Consider the following 18,415-nt stretch of genomic DNA (forward strand, 5'->3'; position numbering starts at 1 on the left):
TATTGGAAATATGAAGTTATAAACTGAAAATATAGTCATAAATTTTAAAATTAAATACAAATTTGTATGTACGAAGGGTAAAATGGCATGTCCGAGTTGACATGGGGATACACATGTCGACACGGGTACAAAGGGCAAAAATGGAGTGTTCGGATACCATAGGTTCATGGTAATCAAGGTGGGAGATGAAATTATTTAGTGGTGGATTTTATCTTAGAAGGAGATGATGAAATGCTAGATAATTTCCCAAGAAAATTCATAAAGTTCAATAGGTCATCCAAGGATCCATTTGACCATGTTCATGTATGACTGCTATGAGCAAAGAAAGAATGACCAATCCTTGATTCGTTGGTTCCAAAGAATGATGCCATTGTTTGGTTCTCTACCTTGAACCTCCATAGAATGCAGAAGTTTGATGACATGATAAACCAATTCCTAAAAAGGTTCATGTACAACAATGATGCACTTTCTACTACAAGTCATTTATATGATTTGAAACAAAAGAACGATGAAAGTGCCCATGATTTCATAAGAAGATGGAGATAGATGTGCAATAAGATGAAAGATCCCATAATAGAACTACAGGTTTTAACCATCATCTTGAAAATTTTTGCACAACCTTTGAAAAGTGTTTTGGCCCTTAAAGACATTAAAAGCCTCTTCAAGTTGAGATGTGCATCAGATCTTTATGAAGGTATGATCCCTAAGATTAGATATGGAAAAGATAACAGGTCAAAGAAATCAGACTCCAAAATCTAAGTTAATGCCATTGGATAAAAAAGGTCATGACTAGATCAAAGACAATCCAGTTTGTCTCAACCGCCACAAAGGCAATATAATCCAAATTGGTCTCAAGAAAGGAAGTCCACCAAGCTTCATCAGTCTTTGACAGAGGTGTTGGACTCTCAATTGCAATCAGACATGGTCAAGCTTCCCAACATTGCAAAACCCTCCACAAGTCAAGGGTAAAGATACCTCAAAGTTCTGCAAGTTTCATAGAGCATCAGTGTTACGACAATAAAGCCGTACATGATACTTCAAGTACAAGGTTTTGATGATGAGCAAGTGAATCAACTGCATTTCAGCTAAGGCAATGAAGAAATTGAAGAATTCGATGAAGAATCTTTGAAGACTAGTGTGCAAATGTTATATTCATTAAAAGTCTTAGATTCTTGTAAGAACCTTACTTAAAGTGCATATTTAGGTTGCATTTCAGCTAAAAAGTCTTTAGAAAAACTTTTCTAAAAGAACCCTTCATGAAAATCTTTTTAGAAAACTCTTTTTTTAAAATTTTGTATTTATTAGTCGACTAATAGACTCACAAGTTGACTAACCCTTTCGCGCCATATTTTCTAAAATGTCATTTTTATCAAATTAGTCGACCGGACAGAACATCTGTTTTCTGGAAATTTAGCAGTAGTCGACTAATGCTTTTATCAGTCGACCAGACAGAACTTGTGTTTTTCAGAAAATTTTAGCAGCAGTCGACTGAAAGGTTTTTCACTCTATTGATGATATTATCAGTCGACTAACTTTTCTCTAGTCGACTAAGTTTCAAAAGTTCAGATTTTCAAACAGCTCGATTAACAGATCAGTCGACCGATGATAATTGTCAGTCTACTAATAACTAATTATTAGTCGACTAACTACTGTTTCAGGCGACTAATTTTGCCATTTTTTCTGAAACTTTAAAAAGGCGTGTTTTTTCATTTTTCAAACGTTTTGATCATTCCAAATGGACTGTTTTGACACCCTTTCATATCATCAACGTATGAATACTTTCAACTATAAATATGTGTGCATTTTACACTCAAATGCACTGCAATTTAATCAATTTGAATAAATTACTCTTTTCTTTTCACTTATATTCATTTTCTCACTCACGTGATATTTTTCACTTCAGTTTTTCACTTAAATTCCTTTGAGAGATAGTGAATTCGTGAGTAGAGTATTTCAACAACCTCAAAAGCCAATTGCATCTCATTTGCATTCATAAGAAGGGCTCATAGGTTGTATTGTAAGTTGTTACTTGTTTCAATTTTCTGTAAAATGAAGGACTCCTTAGTTTAAAGGAGTTGTTTGCTTTCAGTAGGTGTGTTACTGAAAGTGGGATCAGATTTAGTCTGTGTATGATCTTGTAGTTACATAAGGTTGATAGTGGAAATCTCAAGCTGGTTTTGCTTGGGGACTAGATGTAGGTCGGAAAAGACCGAACCATGATAAATTATTGTGTTCTTTGTGTGTTTGCTTTGCGAATTGCAAAATCCGTCAAAATTTCGCAGACAATTTTTAAAAGCACTATTCACCCCCCTCTAGTGCTCGTTGCCTCGATCCTATTGCACTTTCAATCAGGTCATGACACAAAATAATGCATTATCTTAAGACACATTATCCATGATTATCTAGATAAATGTGAACACAGGCTCACTGGGGAGACAATTCAACAAATAATGAAGATCTTGGTATTTACCAAGACCCGTTCCTAGGCAATCAACAATCGAACAACGTCGAAGCAGTTGGGGATATGAATATGGCCTATCAGGAAGTTCTCCAGCCATTCAAGCATTCAAATGTGATGGTTATACCATCAGTCTATGTGGAGCCCCAAGATGAGACTAAAGCTTCATGTCACTCTAAATTGGACCAAGATCCATGTCATAACAGTGGGGTCCAGACCAAAAGTATGTTAGGCTAGCCAATCACAAGTCAATGTCATTTGGACAATAAGCTAGATTTTTGGCCAATAGGAGCTTGCCACATCATTCTTCTAGCTAATCAAATGCAAGCATCTGCATGTCACCTAGATCTGGATCTTTTGGCCCATAAAACCTTAAATCTAGGTCTATGACTCGATCCTACACCTATAAATAGGTGTCCACCCACCCAATCCAACATCTATGGTCTTAAAGCCTTCGTACACAAACTCTGTTGGATTCTCCATGGCCTAGTGCGCCCATACGTGGAGCTTGAACTCATAACCCCCTAGATCTAGATCCTTGTCTTACCTGTCCATGAAGCCTCTGCCTAGTCTAAGCTCTTTTTGTCTGTCATTACACTCATCATCGTCATGATATAAAGGGCTAACCTAAGCTCGATGCGAGACTCGTGTTCATTGGTTTTATTTGATTTATTTGCTATTTTATTCAACATAAGTGTGGAGTTCGTATACTTGTGTCTTTTGGATTTTTTTCGAGTCTTGGTGGTGTTCCTGCACCATCAAGCTCACCTTTTTCTTAGGATTCGTGTATGAGGTACGTGGTGCTGCATGCTAAAGCCAAGATCAAAGGGGAGTCAACGTTCCTGGTGAGGTTGATCCCTTCTCACTGGAGAAAAAAAGACACTAGACTTGCAAGCGGGGATCCCACGTCACCTTCAACAAAATCCAGACCCATTTAAAACCTTCACTTGTCAAAACCCCATCGGATCCGCATATTCACAGTACATTCATTAGGTTGTGCTGAATTTGATTTTCCTTAGTTTGTGGTCCATCTTGGCTGGTTCTTCTCCCAGCTGTACGTGGTCTAGGCCTGGTACCAGATTTTATTAATTTGAAATAACGCATCAATAACATGGGGGTTTCTATTTCTTTTATGTTTCAAGAAATATAAGAATTTACCTGTGATTGCCATTATTAATACATGAACATTTCTATATCCATTTGTTTTCCTTGCTTGTTGAAACTGTTACAAGTAGGGTGACAATAGAGACTCACTCAGTCTGATATGATGGAATGGACTTAGACCGGCCCTAGTAAAAAGCTTTGTTAGGTGCTTGCATCCTTGCTTATCACTTAATTTTTTAGGCATTTTCAGATTGTCATTTTCCACATCAATATATTCTAAGATGCTTTAAGCACAACTTATCTTTTAGATCATTTAGGTGTTTGAATCCCCCATTAGGAACACCCTAAAATGCTCATATGTGAATTTCTAGAGAGGTGCTCTGCTAGGAGGGATACTTATATCTTAATTACAAAATAATGGATAAGATGTAGCTATGCATACTTTATTTTTGTTGGCTAGAAGCAAAGGAATAAAAAGTTTTTCTTATATTGAACTATCATGTCGGGCAAAGCTTTATATCCTATCTTTTGGCTTCTTATTTGATTTTTTAAAAGAAAAGTAGCATATGTTATGCAGGTATGGATTTGATAACTGGTGTCACCTGTGATGCTCCATATGAATGGGTGGAGAAGACAGATGCAGCTTGGGAGTTCAACAATGATGGGAGCTGTTCCGAGAAATTTCATGTTAGTACTATAACAGTATAACTTTGTATTTATTGTACTTTGTGGATTACTGGCATTTCTTTCCCTTATCATTTATTTGTAATTTATTTACCATGGAAGGTTGTTGCCTATGATTTTGGGACCAAATATAACATTTTTAGGTGCCTGGCATCATGTGAGTGTAAAATCACGGAAGTCCCTTCAAAATGGCTTGCTACAGACACTTAAAATGAAGCCAGATGGGGTTCTCTTCAGCAATGGTCCAGGTGATCCATCAGCTGTTCCTTATGCCGTTGAAACAGTAAAACAGATCATTGGCAAGGTTCCTGTGTTTAGCATATGCATGGGTCACCAGTTGCTCGGCCAGGCTCTCGGTGGTAAAACATTTAAAGTGAAATTTGGTCATCATGGGGGAAATCATCCGGTTCACGACCTTCTAAGTGGGAGGGTTGATATGAGTTCTCAGGTACTAAATTGTCTGAATTGCATTGCTCAAAGCTCTTCAACAAATTATGATTTAGTACATTGTGACATCAAATCACTGGCGGAGCCAGGGGTGGGCGGTCGCCCACCCCAGAATTAGAAATCGGAAAAAAAAAATTTCTTCTGACGATGTTAAAGAAAGAATATGCATCCGTGTGTGTTTTCTTCTGACGATGGTAGTGCTAATCTTTTCCTTTAATTTTTTTTACCTTATTGAGCTGTGTAAAAACTGCAGAAGAGGCGGGTTATTAGTTCGTGGGAGTTGGAGTTCTCTCTTGTGAATATTCAACTAAGCTCTATGTGTTTTTCCCCAGCTTCTTCTTTTGTCATTTGTTCTTTGTGAAACCGTGTAACCTACGTTTATGGGGAACCCGGCTCCACTCATCTCTGTATCATCCTCTGTGGTCATAACTCCCTCTCGGATCTCATTGGTACTAAGTTGTTTTGATCAATCTGATGGGTTCAGCACGGTTGATTTAATAGAAATCAATCTTTTGATAGTGTTCTTTAACAAAAAAAAACATGATTTTCAATTTATTTTGACAGTGTTCTTTAACAAAAAAAAACCATGTTTTTTTTAATGGTTATTGATTTTTGAATCAGCAAAAAGTCCTGCACATAAGTCGGATTTTGTCTATTCAAATGTCGATCTTCACTAAATGGATGATGTAGATCACATACATAGGGTCCAATTTTGATGAAAACAACTTGCATCGGTGAGGTGCTAATCACAGGAATGGCCATATGGATGACTGGAACCTAAATCTGGTTATGGGTGCCATGCAAAACACTATGCTTGCTTCACTAAATGGAGGAAAAGAGGGATTGAAAGTGTGTTGCAGGCTGATGCCATGAAGGTCCTCAGAATGATGAAACCAGATGGTACCATCAACTTGATGGCCATCGCCTTCTCCGGCCAGGGAGACCGCTTCTAGAAGAGCATGTCAGATTTATCACGCACAACCAAATTTTCTTCTGACGATGGGTGGGCAAAAAATTTCTGGCTCTACCACTGGTCCGAATAAATGGATCGTCCTTCAAGACCATAGCATTGTCCCCGAGACCCGAAGTCTGCCCACCCAACGAAAAACTTCTGGCTCCGCCACTGCGTCAAATCCCCACTTGTTGCTTGTTGGAGTTTGCTATGATGCATTTTTTAAAGCACTTGCTGTACTCAATTGTCTGAACTGAAGCTTTTCAACAAATTAGGATTTAGTATTTTATCAAATCAAATCCCTGGTTGTCTGCTTGCTGTTGGTTTTTGTTCTTTTGGGAAGTTGCATGCGCACCTTTTAGATGGTATTGCTCCATTAAAGTGTGACGTAGCATCTCTCTCATGTTTGTCCCAGCTAAGAGGGGTTCACCAAGTGGGCAAGTGGTCTCTGAGTAGGTGATTCATGCGCTTTTGTGTGTGTCTGTGTGTGTGCCTAGATGTTTGCATGACCTATCCTTCGGTTACTAACCCAAGTACTGAGTAGTTTTTACACTTCCCCGATGACTCTCGCTACATCTCTGGCAGAACCACAACTATGCGGTTGATCCTGAATCTCTTCCAGAAGGTGTGGAAGTGACACACATCAACTTGAATGATGGAAGCTGCGCGGGACATGCTCTCCCCTCATTGAAAATTATGTCCCTTCAGTGTCATCCGGAGGCATCACCTGGGCCCTATGATTCAGATCCCAGTAAGTTCTCCCCATTGCTTATTTACTGTCACGGAGATACTCCAACTTCCCCGTGTCGTGTCCCCTTACTACTATTTTAATAGAAAATTGCACCAAAATGGCATGCCCCACGTCCCTTTAGCAGCTTATGTAGTTCATTATATCATATACAGTTTTGGCATTTTAAAGAATCCTGCTTTTTCTTGATGCAGCTTTCAGGGAATTCATAGAGTTGATGAAACAAAACAAATCTGCGGTATAAGGCATTCCGGGCATCAGTGGTTATTTATTGTTGCATACTGTCCCTGTGTGAAGGAAGCTTTGATGATTGATATGGGGAAGTATGTAAACATTATGTTAACGTGATGTTCTTCTGCGTGGAAGTGGTCAATCATCGCGTCTGCCTTTTATTAGTTAGCAAGATAAGAGGAGGTTGATTGCATGGTGTAAGATTGATCAACAGATCTGGTGGGCGATGTAAATCATCAAAGCTATGAGGTGAGCGATATAACGTTGGGCTGTGCATCAGCTCTGTAAGCCTTTGCATTGCCTTCAACTTTTTGCCGTCAGAATTGTGTTGCAAAGGCTACTGGTAGATGGGAGTGTTGAGTTAAATTTGCCTGTAGCAGTACCTTGGTGTTTATGATGTACTACTGTTCTTCTCTATGTTGCTAACTATGAGGGAGAAGAGAAAAAACAAGGCATCACATTAATAAAATCTGAACTATGTTGATATATTGCGGCATCAATTTACAAATGTGATTGTGTGCTGGGCTAAAAAGTGCTGAGATGTCTCCACCTATATGCTGCATGACGGCACGCAGTTAGGGACTTCGATGAATCGGATCTGATATATTCCAAACCTATGAAAGTGTTCATAATATTTGTATAAACCCAAGAGGCCAGCACATCTTCAGCGAAAGGATATCCAGTAGGCCATGCCCAATAAAATTTATGTGAAAATGCTTATTAAAACTAAATCATGGCACATAATATCGTTCTTTGTGCGTGTAAACTTTTAGTTACCCTAGTTTGGTGCAAATTTGACGTGATTAGTTTAATTTAAAAAAAATTACAAAAACATACCTAAAGTTTAGTTTAGTACAAACATACACCTCTTTTAAGAATTTACAATACATGCTTGGGTTAGTAAAATAATTCTCAAACACCCATCTACTTCAACTGAGGTAAGTTTATCATGGTCAAACGTGTTTAAATTACAAAATTACCCTCTTCTTTTTTACCATTTTATCTCAAACAAAATAAAGATTTCTTGCCTATGCCCAAAAACAAAAAAAAAATAAAGGCTTCTTCCCCGACTTTGAGCAATGATCATCAATTGGAGCTCATCTCTTGATGGGCGCAAATGCATGCTTTGTGGCCGTGCAGTGCTTGGTGTGTTTTCCTCTCTCTCTCTCTCTCTCTCTCTCTCTCTCTCTCTCTCTCGTGATGGGAGCAAGCATTTTCGAGTGGGGGAAGAAACCTCTTTTTTTGGGGTGGGTAGGCAAGAAACCATCACCTCTAGTTTTTGTTTTAAAAGATGAAAAGGAAGGTGGTGTTTGAGAATTATTCTTCTTAGGCATATATTTATAAATTCTTAAAAGATAGGTATGCATTTGTTATTATGAAAAATGTTAGGAGTGTTTTTGTAAATTTCTCTTTGATTAACATCAGAGAGAGAGAGAGAGAATCCTAATTTCAATGGAAGAAATAACTGAATTCACCTTTCTTAGGTTTGTTTTCACTCTCTTGTACCAGTTTTTCTTTTTTTTTCTTTTTGCAACTTTAACCATTTTAGAAACTGAAAAATCAAGTTGTTAAACCAAAGTTTCTCACCTGAAATATAATACTGGTAATTTTTTCCTCTGACAAATGTGCGGAATGCACAATTTACTCTTCAGGATGACTTCTCATTTGCCAAGTCGAACAAGTTCCAACAAATATGTTCAACTTGACAACCAGTATTAGTACCATTATTATTGAGATACAGTGTCATAACTTGCCATTTCCATCATATCCGCTAATTCATGAGACCAATTTTTCATAATGCAATCTCAAGGGCGTAAGTTTCTTTTTTCCCCTCCGTTTTGGATGGGTGACTCCATCCATCGCTCATCGCACACAATTTCTTTTGCTATTCTATTAGCAATCCTCCTTTTACTTCGTTGACATACTTTTTTCACTTCCAAACCTCAATTTGGATAAGTGAAACAGGAGCTTCTGGAACATTATTTGCAAAAGCTACCAATTCGGGATGAAATGGGGCACCATTGCACAAACAAAGCCAAGAAAGAAGCTGCTGCTTCAACCGTTACTTTATTAGGTTGAATGAAAAAAATCGAGAACAATCAAACAGAAAAGAGAAGCACATACCCCTACACTAATCTTCAAGTGTGCTTCATAAACAGCGACTACACACCAGGAGAGAGGTGTGCATTTCATTCTCAATAGCATATCGTTGGTATTTCGGACGACTTGCATTCTTTTCCTTGAGAGAGCTCATTCACAATGACAAGAAACTACACGAAAAACCAACCGAAAAAGAAACCGAAAAAGAATCCTCCAGTAACAACATGCCATTCTATTTCCATTATTTGAAACCTGCGTTTTGCAGAAAAATACTCTTACACTGATTCCCTGTGGCTTTTTTCACTAGGAGAGACCAAAATTGCATGTCAAAACCCTTTTTCCTCGGCACTCTAAGTTCAAATATGCAAAGGCTTAGTTCCTTGAGGAAGAGACCAAGGCCATGTGCTCAATCAGATCAACAACACGGTTGCTGAAATTAAATAAGAAAAAAAACACTAATTAGTAGATGACAAGAAAATCTTTCAATCCTTGCACGATAATCAGCAGCAGCAGCAGCATATCACTGACGATAGACAACAGATTGATCTGCAGTCTTTCTCTTTTGAAACTGCTAAGGCACACAATTTGCGTGTATTGCCTAAAGTTCCAACTCACTAATTCCCCGACATTAAGCACCACCCTAATTTTTTGGGAATAAGAAATGACCAACAGCTGTCTGACGCCAACTGCAAGTCCTTGCTTTTTCATACAAAAAGCCATTCCCATAGGGCCACCAAGAAAAGAGAACTTTTGTACATTTGGACTGTTTGGAGAGAGGGCGTTACTAAAAACCAAGCCCCTGCTCAGATTTTTCTTTTTTCAATCTGAATTGTTTCTAGGTTTTGTTTTCCGATCGATCTTGAATCCAAGAATAGTGGAAAAGGAGAGGGATGCAACCGTGGAAACAGCTGAATGACTGTTCATGTAAGAACGTGAATCCTTGTTACCACCTATTCACATGGCAACAGGAGATGAACATTCACAAAGATTCTTGTTCGTGGATCCTACTTCTGCCATGCCACAAACAACTGATTGTCTCTCCAAGTAAAAAGAGGAACCCTTTTTACCAAGAACACCTTGATGCATACATAATTTTGTAGATGTCAGGATACGACATCTACTTTAGGATTTATATAATCATGGTTCAATTCAAAGAAAACCAAGTAGTATATCAAGGAATGCCAGAACAGTACCTGTAACCCCACTCGTTGTCATACCACGAGACAAGCTTAATGAATGATGCACTTAATCCAATCCCTGCCTTCGCATCAAAGATGCTTGATCTGAAAACAATATTAACATATTAAACAAAGATTCTTCCCATCTAACAAGCTTATAGAATGACCACAACAGAAAATGCATCCACAACCTTCACAGGTTACCCTAGTCAACAATAGATTGTCATCATTTTGGGATGGTTTTTGTTTGACGATCGTTGTTATCACACTACCATAATAAATAAACCCAAGGAAACCGACTGTCTAACTCTAAATAAAGGCTGATATGCTATTAAAGAGTTACCTTGAGTCACCTACAAAATCATTGGAGACAACATCCTCATCCGTGTAACCAAGAATGCCTCTGAGGGGACCTTCGGAAGCAGCCCTGGATTGTCACATTTCATTAGTATAAAGGCATTGCTACAGAATTTGCTACATTCTGAATGCACAAATCATCCATGAAGTTGGAAGAAACCGAAAGGTCATGGGTGATTTAGCATTTCCTAAATATTTTAATCTAGAGAATTTGCAAAATACTGAACACACAAATCATCCATGAAATTGGAAGAAGCCAAAATGTTACCGGTGTTTTAGCATTTTCTAAACACATTATATTAAATCCGAAGTAGCACATACTAAATAGGAAGTTTGACAATTGAAATAACACCATGAAAAATGTCCTTACTAGAAACACAATGTAAATTTGTTATTTTAGAAAACGTAAAATGTACAATATTTAAGAGATCAATCAGTCATTGCTCATGCAATAATTTCACCAGTAACATACAGATCCATGGGTGCATATGCATCTGTGCTTTTGTTGTATGATTTTGGTTGCTTTATGTGCAAGATTGGGTCAGACAGCAGAAAGATAAATGAGAAAACAAATCAGAATGACTCACTTTATTGCTGCTTTTACGTCCTCGTATGATGCAGGTCTCTCCAATCGACAGGTAAAATCCACAACAGAGACATTGGGAGTAGGCACGCGGAAGGCCATGCCCGTAAGTCTCCCATTGAGCTGAGGAAGCACTTTTCCCACAGCCTGGCAAAGCCAACAAAGCAAAAGCATTAAAAAATATGATCTGCAACAGAAAGACCAGCTTCGCGAAAATAACCAACCAGGAACACAGAAATCGCTGTTCACATGATATTCAGAAAACTATTTTTCCACCTCAAGACTTATTATTAATATAAAATTGCATAAACATACTAAGTAAGCCTAGAGGCAATTACAGGAATATAGGAATTTCTACGAATCTCAAGATAAGCAGTACAGGTGAAAGTAGAGGGTGCATGGGAGTCGACAAATATCAGGTTTCTTCTATAAAAAAGTAGACCAAACAGAAAAAAAAAGTTTCAAAAATATGAACATTATGGCACACACGAGATGCTAATGAAATCAACTACCTTAGCAGCACCAGTGGAACTTGGGATGATATTTTGCCCTGCTCCACGCCCTCCTCGCCAATCCTTCATTGAAGGGCCATCTACAGTCTTCTGAGTAGCTGAGGCAGAAAAATCAACCATATCAGTCAGTGATTGAACAACAAATAATCTTATCAAAGAAATGAGTAACTAACCAGTTGTTGCATGTACGGTGGTCATAAGGCCTTCAATAATGCCAAACTCCTCATGCACTACCTGTGAATAATTACCAATAAATAGAATTTTGCATTTTAACACTCAATACAGCCATCTTAAAATTTGATGCACATGCATGGATCAACATGTATTATCTGCACATGCCACATAGACTAAGCAAAAACGAAACAGATAGAGAGATGGTCCAACTACAGGAGCCAAAGGTCAGGCTGGACCCAATTGAACTGGACCATGTCCAACATTAAGGAAAACAGGTCCAATAATACTTGGCTTCGTCAGGTCGATGTCTGGATGAGAACCATTCCCTGCTTAATTGGGCTAACCCTTTACATTTGGATGGCCAAGAGAGATCTCAATCAGATCTAGGCCTGAGACCAACTGGCATTTGAACCTTAAGAAACCCTAGGTTATCAGGTTGTGTCAGGTTCTACTTTAGATCTAGTCCCATTACCAGGTTGAGTTCAGGTAGGTTTAGGTTGAAACCTGTCCATTTGAAAGCCTAGGATACATAAAGACGTCATTGTTCAAATATGTATCAACAAAAGTAGGTAAGAGACACATACCTTGGCAAGAGGAGCCAAACAATTTGTTGTACAACTTGCATTAGAGACGACATTAGTTTCAGGTTTGTAACTCTGTTCATTTACCCCAACTACAAACATTGGGGCATCAGCTGAAGGAGCAGATATCACTACTTTCTTTGCACCAGCCTATTGGCAAAATCAGAACAAAGAAATTCAAAGGGTGAGTGAGCATTTAGATGATACTATCAAAGTCGTACAAATTCAACATCATTACAAGTCTTTTTCTTCATTACCTTCAAATGTGCAGAAGCCTTCACAGTTGTAGTAAAAACTCCAGAAGACTCAACTACGTACTCAACGCCATGAATGCCCCATGGTATCTCTGCTGGGTCTCTGTAAGCAATAGGCCACAAGTATTGGGATTAACATGACAGACCTTTTATGAATAGCAGCATTTCTGCAATGAACAATTCCACGTAACCAGACATGGGTGACCTGATATATATGTTTACATAAGCAATGACTCATGGCATTTCAAGTCACAGGGAGGGCAAGCTCCAAGTCATCCATATCAGCAATGACTGGAACAAAATGCCCAGGCCTGTCTTTACCGTGCTTCCAATAGGAAAAAGCAAGAGCCAACAGTTTCAAAGGTTCCACAGAGGGTAATGCAAAACAGGGCTAGCACCATAAGCAAAAAATGAGAGAAAGCGAGAGATTATGCAAATAACCTTTTGTTAGTGACAAAGATCTTCTTGTCATTGATCTCCAAGGTTGAATCATCCAGAACCTTAATGGTACCTTTGAACCGCCCATGTGTTGAATCATACTTAAGCATGTAAGCCTTCAATAGACAATAAGGAAATATAAATGAAAAAAATATCATTGCTTGTATCTGGAAAAGGAAAATAACAAAGGAACTCAATATATAAAAGTCAGCAACAACTATGTCTTGAATAAACCATCACACGTTCACAGAAACAACAAGGCCTCACTTCACAAATACACAGTGCACGCAGATGCACCTATTGTTAAAATGTAAACTGTAATACATATATATATATATAATATTATTATATATTTTTTCCTTTTTATTTTCCCTTTATTTTCTTTTTAGCATCTAGTTCAATAGGAACTAGATAATTCATCCAGTCAAGTTCTATTGGACTAGAGTCCAACGACTCTTTTGGAGAGCGCAAAATGAGCTCTCCTCTCTCTTCTACTATTTTGTATATATAGGGGCGAACCAGAGTTACCGGAAGCGCCTAGGTAAGTGGGGAAGCGCGCTTCCCCGAAACGCGCTTCGGAAGCGCGAAACGTCGCACTTCCGAAACGTGCGGGGAAACACCATTTTTAAATGGGAAGCGTGCTTCCCTTTTATGGGAAACACACTTCCCTTTAATGGGAAGCGCGCTTCCCTTTAATGGGAAGCACACTTCCCCTACGCTTCCTCTATTTTTTTTATTTTTTTTATTTTTTATTTTTATTTTTTTCACTTCCCCCTCGCTTCCGGTTCTCTTCTTAGGTCGCTTCCGAGACGATTCCCGATTCGCTCCTAAGTGGTCCCACGCTTCCCGCATCCTAAAATTTTGAAAGTGCCTCGCTTCCCGCTCCCGCTTCCCGTATTGCTTCCCGCTCCCGCTTCCTCAACTGGCAACCGTGGGGTGAACCCCTTCAATGTAAACTACCAATGCTTCTTAAGCATTTTGTGTAAGAATAAATCATTATTTATTTTTCAAGTGTTCTTCCATTTATACCCTTTCAAGGGTCATGACTGTAGTGTTTCCAATAGACACATGTTTGTGAGTTGTTCATGCATTTGTAGAAGATCACCATTTCATTTCATTATATGGTATCAGAGCCGCGGAGACCTTAGATCTTGACGTGCTTCTGCCTCGATTTTCGTGACTCATTTGCAAAAGGTGTTTCTTGTTCAAAAAGATTTGTTGAAAAAAAGAGGACTTGTACTAAAAAAATTTGTTTTGTATCATCTCTTTTATTCCCTTGTCTACTCTTTTTTTTCTTTCTTTTCTCTCTCTCTTCCTATCTATTCCTCTCTTAACCTTATAAAAGATGGATGACAACGATAAGATCACCTAAATGACACCAACTATGTAATGTGGGCTTCGATTATGAAGCACCACATTTGGGGAAAAGGTTTATATGGTATAATGGATGGTTCTGATTCGGAACCCAAACTATCTCTTACCAAGAAAGAGGGTGATAAAGAGGTTCCTCTAACGGAGGAAGAGAAGAGTAAGGTGTTCACCACTTATGAAAAGAAATGGAAAGAGTGAAGGATAGGACATGCAAAAAATATGTCATGGCTAATCAATAACGTAGACATTAAAAAATGCTCTAGTCTAGCTAAGTTTGAACCTGCCGATAAGGCTTGGGAATATCTGAAAAACATATATTCTCTTAAAGATATTGCACATGTGTGCAATTTACAAGACAAAGTTCGGACAATGACTCAAAACGATAAAACTATTCAAGAATATTACAATGAGTTGTCCGAACTTTGGGAAGAGTTGGTTTTTCTTAAGCCCAAATGGCATTGTGTTGAAGATATCGAACTTCGCCAAAAGCAACTCGACCTGGAACATTTCTATCAATTTGTGAATGGTCTAAGGTTGAAGTTTGAATCCATCAAATCGGCCCTTTTACATCATGAAAAAACTCTTTCTATTGTTGATACTATAGAAGAACTCACTATGAAGAAAAATAGACTTAGAAAAAGTACTCTGAAAGTTGATAATGACTCAGTTCTAGCTGTGTCTAGACCGAAAAATCATACTCGCACTTACAAGCCGCCTCATTTTGGAAGGCAAAACAGTGACTTTGACAAAAGAAAAGTCATTTGTCATCATTATCATGAATCGAGGCACTATAAGCCTCAATGTCAAAAGTTAAAAAGAAGAAAAATAAAATCATTCGTTGAATCTGAATCAAAAGATCAAGATGCACCTGTATCTATAACTCAACTGATGAAAATCCTTCAACCTCTTCCCAAATAGGCATCCCCCTCAACTGAAGCCTCAACTGAAGCGATTGTTGTATCTTTCTCCAGTCCAGGTAACTTTTGTTGGCTTTTAGATTCTGGTGCTTCTTTTCACATGACCCCAAATGCCAATAGTCTATTTGAATGTCTTAAAAATAACTCAAGTGTGTCAAAGGTTTTTACAGCCGATGGCACATCTCTTGAAATAAAAAGAGGAAGATGTTTTGAAAATTTTCAAAAAAAAAAAAATTATCCTAGAAGTTAAATATATCCCTAAACTTAATTTGAATCTTTTAGCTGTCTCGCAAATATCTGACTATGAATGTAATAGCTCTTTATGTTCTCATAGTTGTTGGGTACAGGATCGTCAATCAGAGAAGTTGATTAGGGAAAGCCATAGAGAAAGAGGACTCTATTACATGGACTTTTTGGAATTACCCAAGAATGCATTTTGTTATAATGTTCAGAAATTAGAATTGGATTTATGGCACAAAAGACTCGGCCATCCTCATATGTCTAAAATTCAATATTTTTCAAGTTTGGTGAAATTTTGTAATTCTAAAAATTTTTCTTGTAGAGACTGCATTCTTGGCAAAATGAAAAGATTAACTTTTCTTAGTAGAACTTTTGTTTCTTTACAACCACTTGAGTTAATACATTCGGATGTTTGGGGCCCCGCACCAGTTATTTCTAAAGGTGGTTATGCATATTATATCATTTTTGTTAATAACTTTTTTAGACGTACTTGGATTTATTTTCTTAAACATAAATATGAAGTTTTAGATAACTTTCAAATATTTCATAAATTTGTTAAAAATAAGTTTCAGGATGATATTTCAAATTTTCACACTAATTCAGGGGGAGAGTTTATGTACAAAGAATTCAAAGACTATCTCAATTTATATGGTATTACACATCAACGATCATATTCATACACTCCACAACAGAATGGCCTAGCCGAACGCAAACATCGACACATTATGAAAACTACTAGGACCTTGTTAATTGCAAATCAGGTTCCAAAAAGTTTTTGGGTTGAGGCGGTTCTAACTGCCACCTACCTCATCAATAGGATGCCATCGTCCTCATTAAAGAATATAACTTCAATAGAAAAGCTTGTTAATTTAGCTTCAACTTATTCTAAATTGAGAGTCTTTGGATGCAAATGTTTTGTTTTCAGCAACAAAAATGACAAACTCTCTTATCGTGCAATCCCATGTGCCTTTTTAGGACATGCTGATAATAAAAAAGGCTACAGGTGTTTCGACCATGGTTGTCGGTCGAGGAAGCGGGAGCGAAAAGCGAAAGCAGGAAGCAAGACACTTTCAAAATTTTAGGAAGCGGGAAGCGTGGGATGACTTAAAAGCGAGTCGGGAATCGTCTGGGAAGCAACCTAGGAAGCGAACCAAAAGCGAGGGAGAAGCGAAAAAGAAGAAAAAAAATAAAAATACAAAAAAATGAAAAAATGGGGGAAGCGAGAGGAAAGCACTGGAGAAGCGTGCTTCCCATAAATGGGAAGCGCGCTTCCTATAAATGGGAAGTGCTTTTTATGCTTCCCAGTGCGTTTCGAATGCGCGACGTTTCACGCTTTGAGGAAGTGTGCTTCCCCACTAGGCTAGGCGCTTTCGGTAACTCTGATTTTGACTTTCAAAATGACAAATTATATGTGTCAAGAAATGTATCTTTTTGGAAAAAGAAAGCTTCTTTGAATTCGAAAAATCCAAGGATATCACTGAATACTCGTTTTTAATTGATCTAACTTCAAAATCCAATGAATGAGACCTTGACAATGATTAAAGTCCTATTGTTGTTGAAAATGGTGACAATGAAGAACAAATCTATAGGGATGTTAGTCTACAATATTTAAGACATAGAGAGCAAAATCTTCAATATGCATTAGAAAAATACTCCGAAGTGCCACCCAGAAGGACGTCTAGAATTTCTAAACCTCCTTGAACATTTGTGTTTTACGAATCTTTTTCACCTATATATAGGGCAGTCATTACATTAAAAAAACCATATGTTGAATCATCATCCTATTCTCAAACCAAAAATCATATAGAATGGATAGAAGCCATGAAAACAAAATTTGATGCATTAGAAAAGGCCAACACCTAGACTATCCAAGATATCCCTCAAGATAAGAAACCTATAGGCTTTAAGTGGGTATACAAAGTCAAAACCAAAAGTAATGAAACCCTGGAAAGGTATAAGGCCCGTTTAGTGGCAAAAGGATATACCCAAGAGTATGGTATTAATTATGAAGAAACATTTGCTCCTGTGGCCCGTATGACCACTGTCAGAACTTTAATAGCCTCGTCCTCCATTAGAAAATTGTTTATCTTTCAATTGAATGTCAAAAATGCTTTCTTGAATGGGAATCTCATTGAAAAAATATACATGAAAGCCCCGCCTCCGCCTGGTATTAGTATCCCTAAGGATAAAGCTTTTCGTCTAGAAAAAACTCTTTATGGTCTTAAACAGGCTCCAAAAGCCTGATATGACCGATTTAGTCATGTTATGCTTGATATTGGTTTTCAACCTTGTTTAACTGATACTACTTTGTTTATTAAAAAATTTGATGCAGTCATCATTATTTTTCTCTCTACGTGGATGATATAATAATCACCGAAGGCAACAAACAGGGAGTTGCGAATATCAAAACTCTTCTTAAAACTCACTTTAAAATGACTGACTTAGGCTTATTAAGATATTTTTTAGGCATTGAAGTTGCTTATTCTCCTTGTGGGTATTTGATATCTCAATCTAAATTTGCTCTTGATATTGTTTCCAAGTCTAGAATTACAGATGATAAAAAAGTGAACACTCCAGAAGTTGTTAACGTTAAAATGAAAATTAATGATGGAGAACTTATTGAAGCTCTTTCTTATCTCTCCATTATTAGGCCATATATAACTCATGATGTTCATACAGCTAGTCACTTTCAGCATGCTCCCACCTCTGTGTATACGGGAGCAATTTTGTGTATTATTAGATACTTAAGATCCTCTCTTTCACAAGGACTCTTCTTGTCGGCTTCCTATGTCACATAAGCGCGGGTGCAGATACGGCACTTTAAAAAAACTTGTGTGCGGGGAGGATAATATATATAAGTTTTAAGTTAACACTGTGTATTTGTGTGCATTTATGTATATATAATATAGATAAAAACCTATGTCACACGGACTCGGCTAAGGAGGTGCCGCACCCGAGTCGACACGCCCCGACACGGGTGCGGACTCGGGTGCGGCTTCGGACTCGGCCCGGACTCGGTCAACGCCGAGTCGGACTCGGTCAACGAGTCCAGGCCGAGTCCGTCCACATTTTGGACTCGGTCAACT

The 18,415-nt window shown here is 38.0% G+C and overlaps 1 protein-coding gene and 1 pseudogene across 1 annotated transcript in view; one reads left to right on the top strand and one right to left on the bottom strand.

Annotated features, from left to right (window-relative positions):
- Positions 1 to 4,141: 4,141 nt before the first annotated feature.
- Positions 4,142 to 6,637, top strand: LOC149813713 (carbamoyl phosphate synthase small chain, chloroplastic-like; annotated as a pseudogene).
- A 2,174-nt stretch (positions 6,638 to 8,811) lies between these two features.
- Positions 8,812 to 18,415, bottom strand: part of LOC149813714 (glyceraldehyde-3-phosphate dehydrogenase GAPCP1, chloroplastic-like) — a 31,411-nt gene continuing 21,807 nt past the window's right edge. The window contains exons 6-14 of the mRNA XM_089991619.1: positions 12,805 to 12,917; positions 12,367 to 12,466; positions 12,113 to 12,259; positions 11,528 to 11,588; positions 11,355 to 11,452; positions 10,847 to 10,989; positions 10,246 to 10,329; positions 9,918 to 10,007; positions 8,812 to 9,154 (exon numbers count right to left, since the gene is read on the bottom strand). Of these exons, the coding sequence (XP_089847745.1) occupies positions 9,097 to 9,154; positions 9,918 to 10,007; positions 10,246 to 10,329; positions 10,847 to 10,989; positions 11,355 to 11,452; positions 11,528 to 11,588; positions 12,113 to 12,259; positions 12,367 to 12,466; positions 12,805 to 12,917 (894 nt within the window). The 3' untranslated portion in view covers positions 8,812 to 9,096. The remainder of the gene's footprint in view (positions 9,155 to 9,917; positions 10,008 to 10,245; positions 10,330 to 10,846; positions 10,990 to 11,354; positions 11,453 to 11,527; positions 11,589 to 12,112; positions 12,260 to 12,366; positions 12,467 to 12,804; positions 12,918 to 18,415) is intronic.

Source organism: Nuphar pumila, chromosome 16, assembly GCF_984573655.1.
Source record: "Nuphar pumila chromosome 16, dmNupPumi1.hap1.1, whole genome shotgun sequence".
Lineage (NCBI taxonomy): Eukaryota > Viridiplantae > Streptophyta > Magnoliopsida > Nymphaeales > Nymphaeaceae > Nuphar > Nuphar pumila.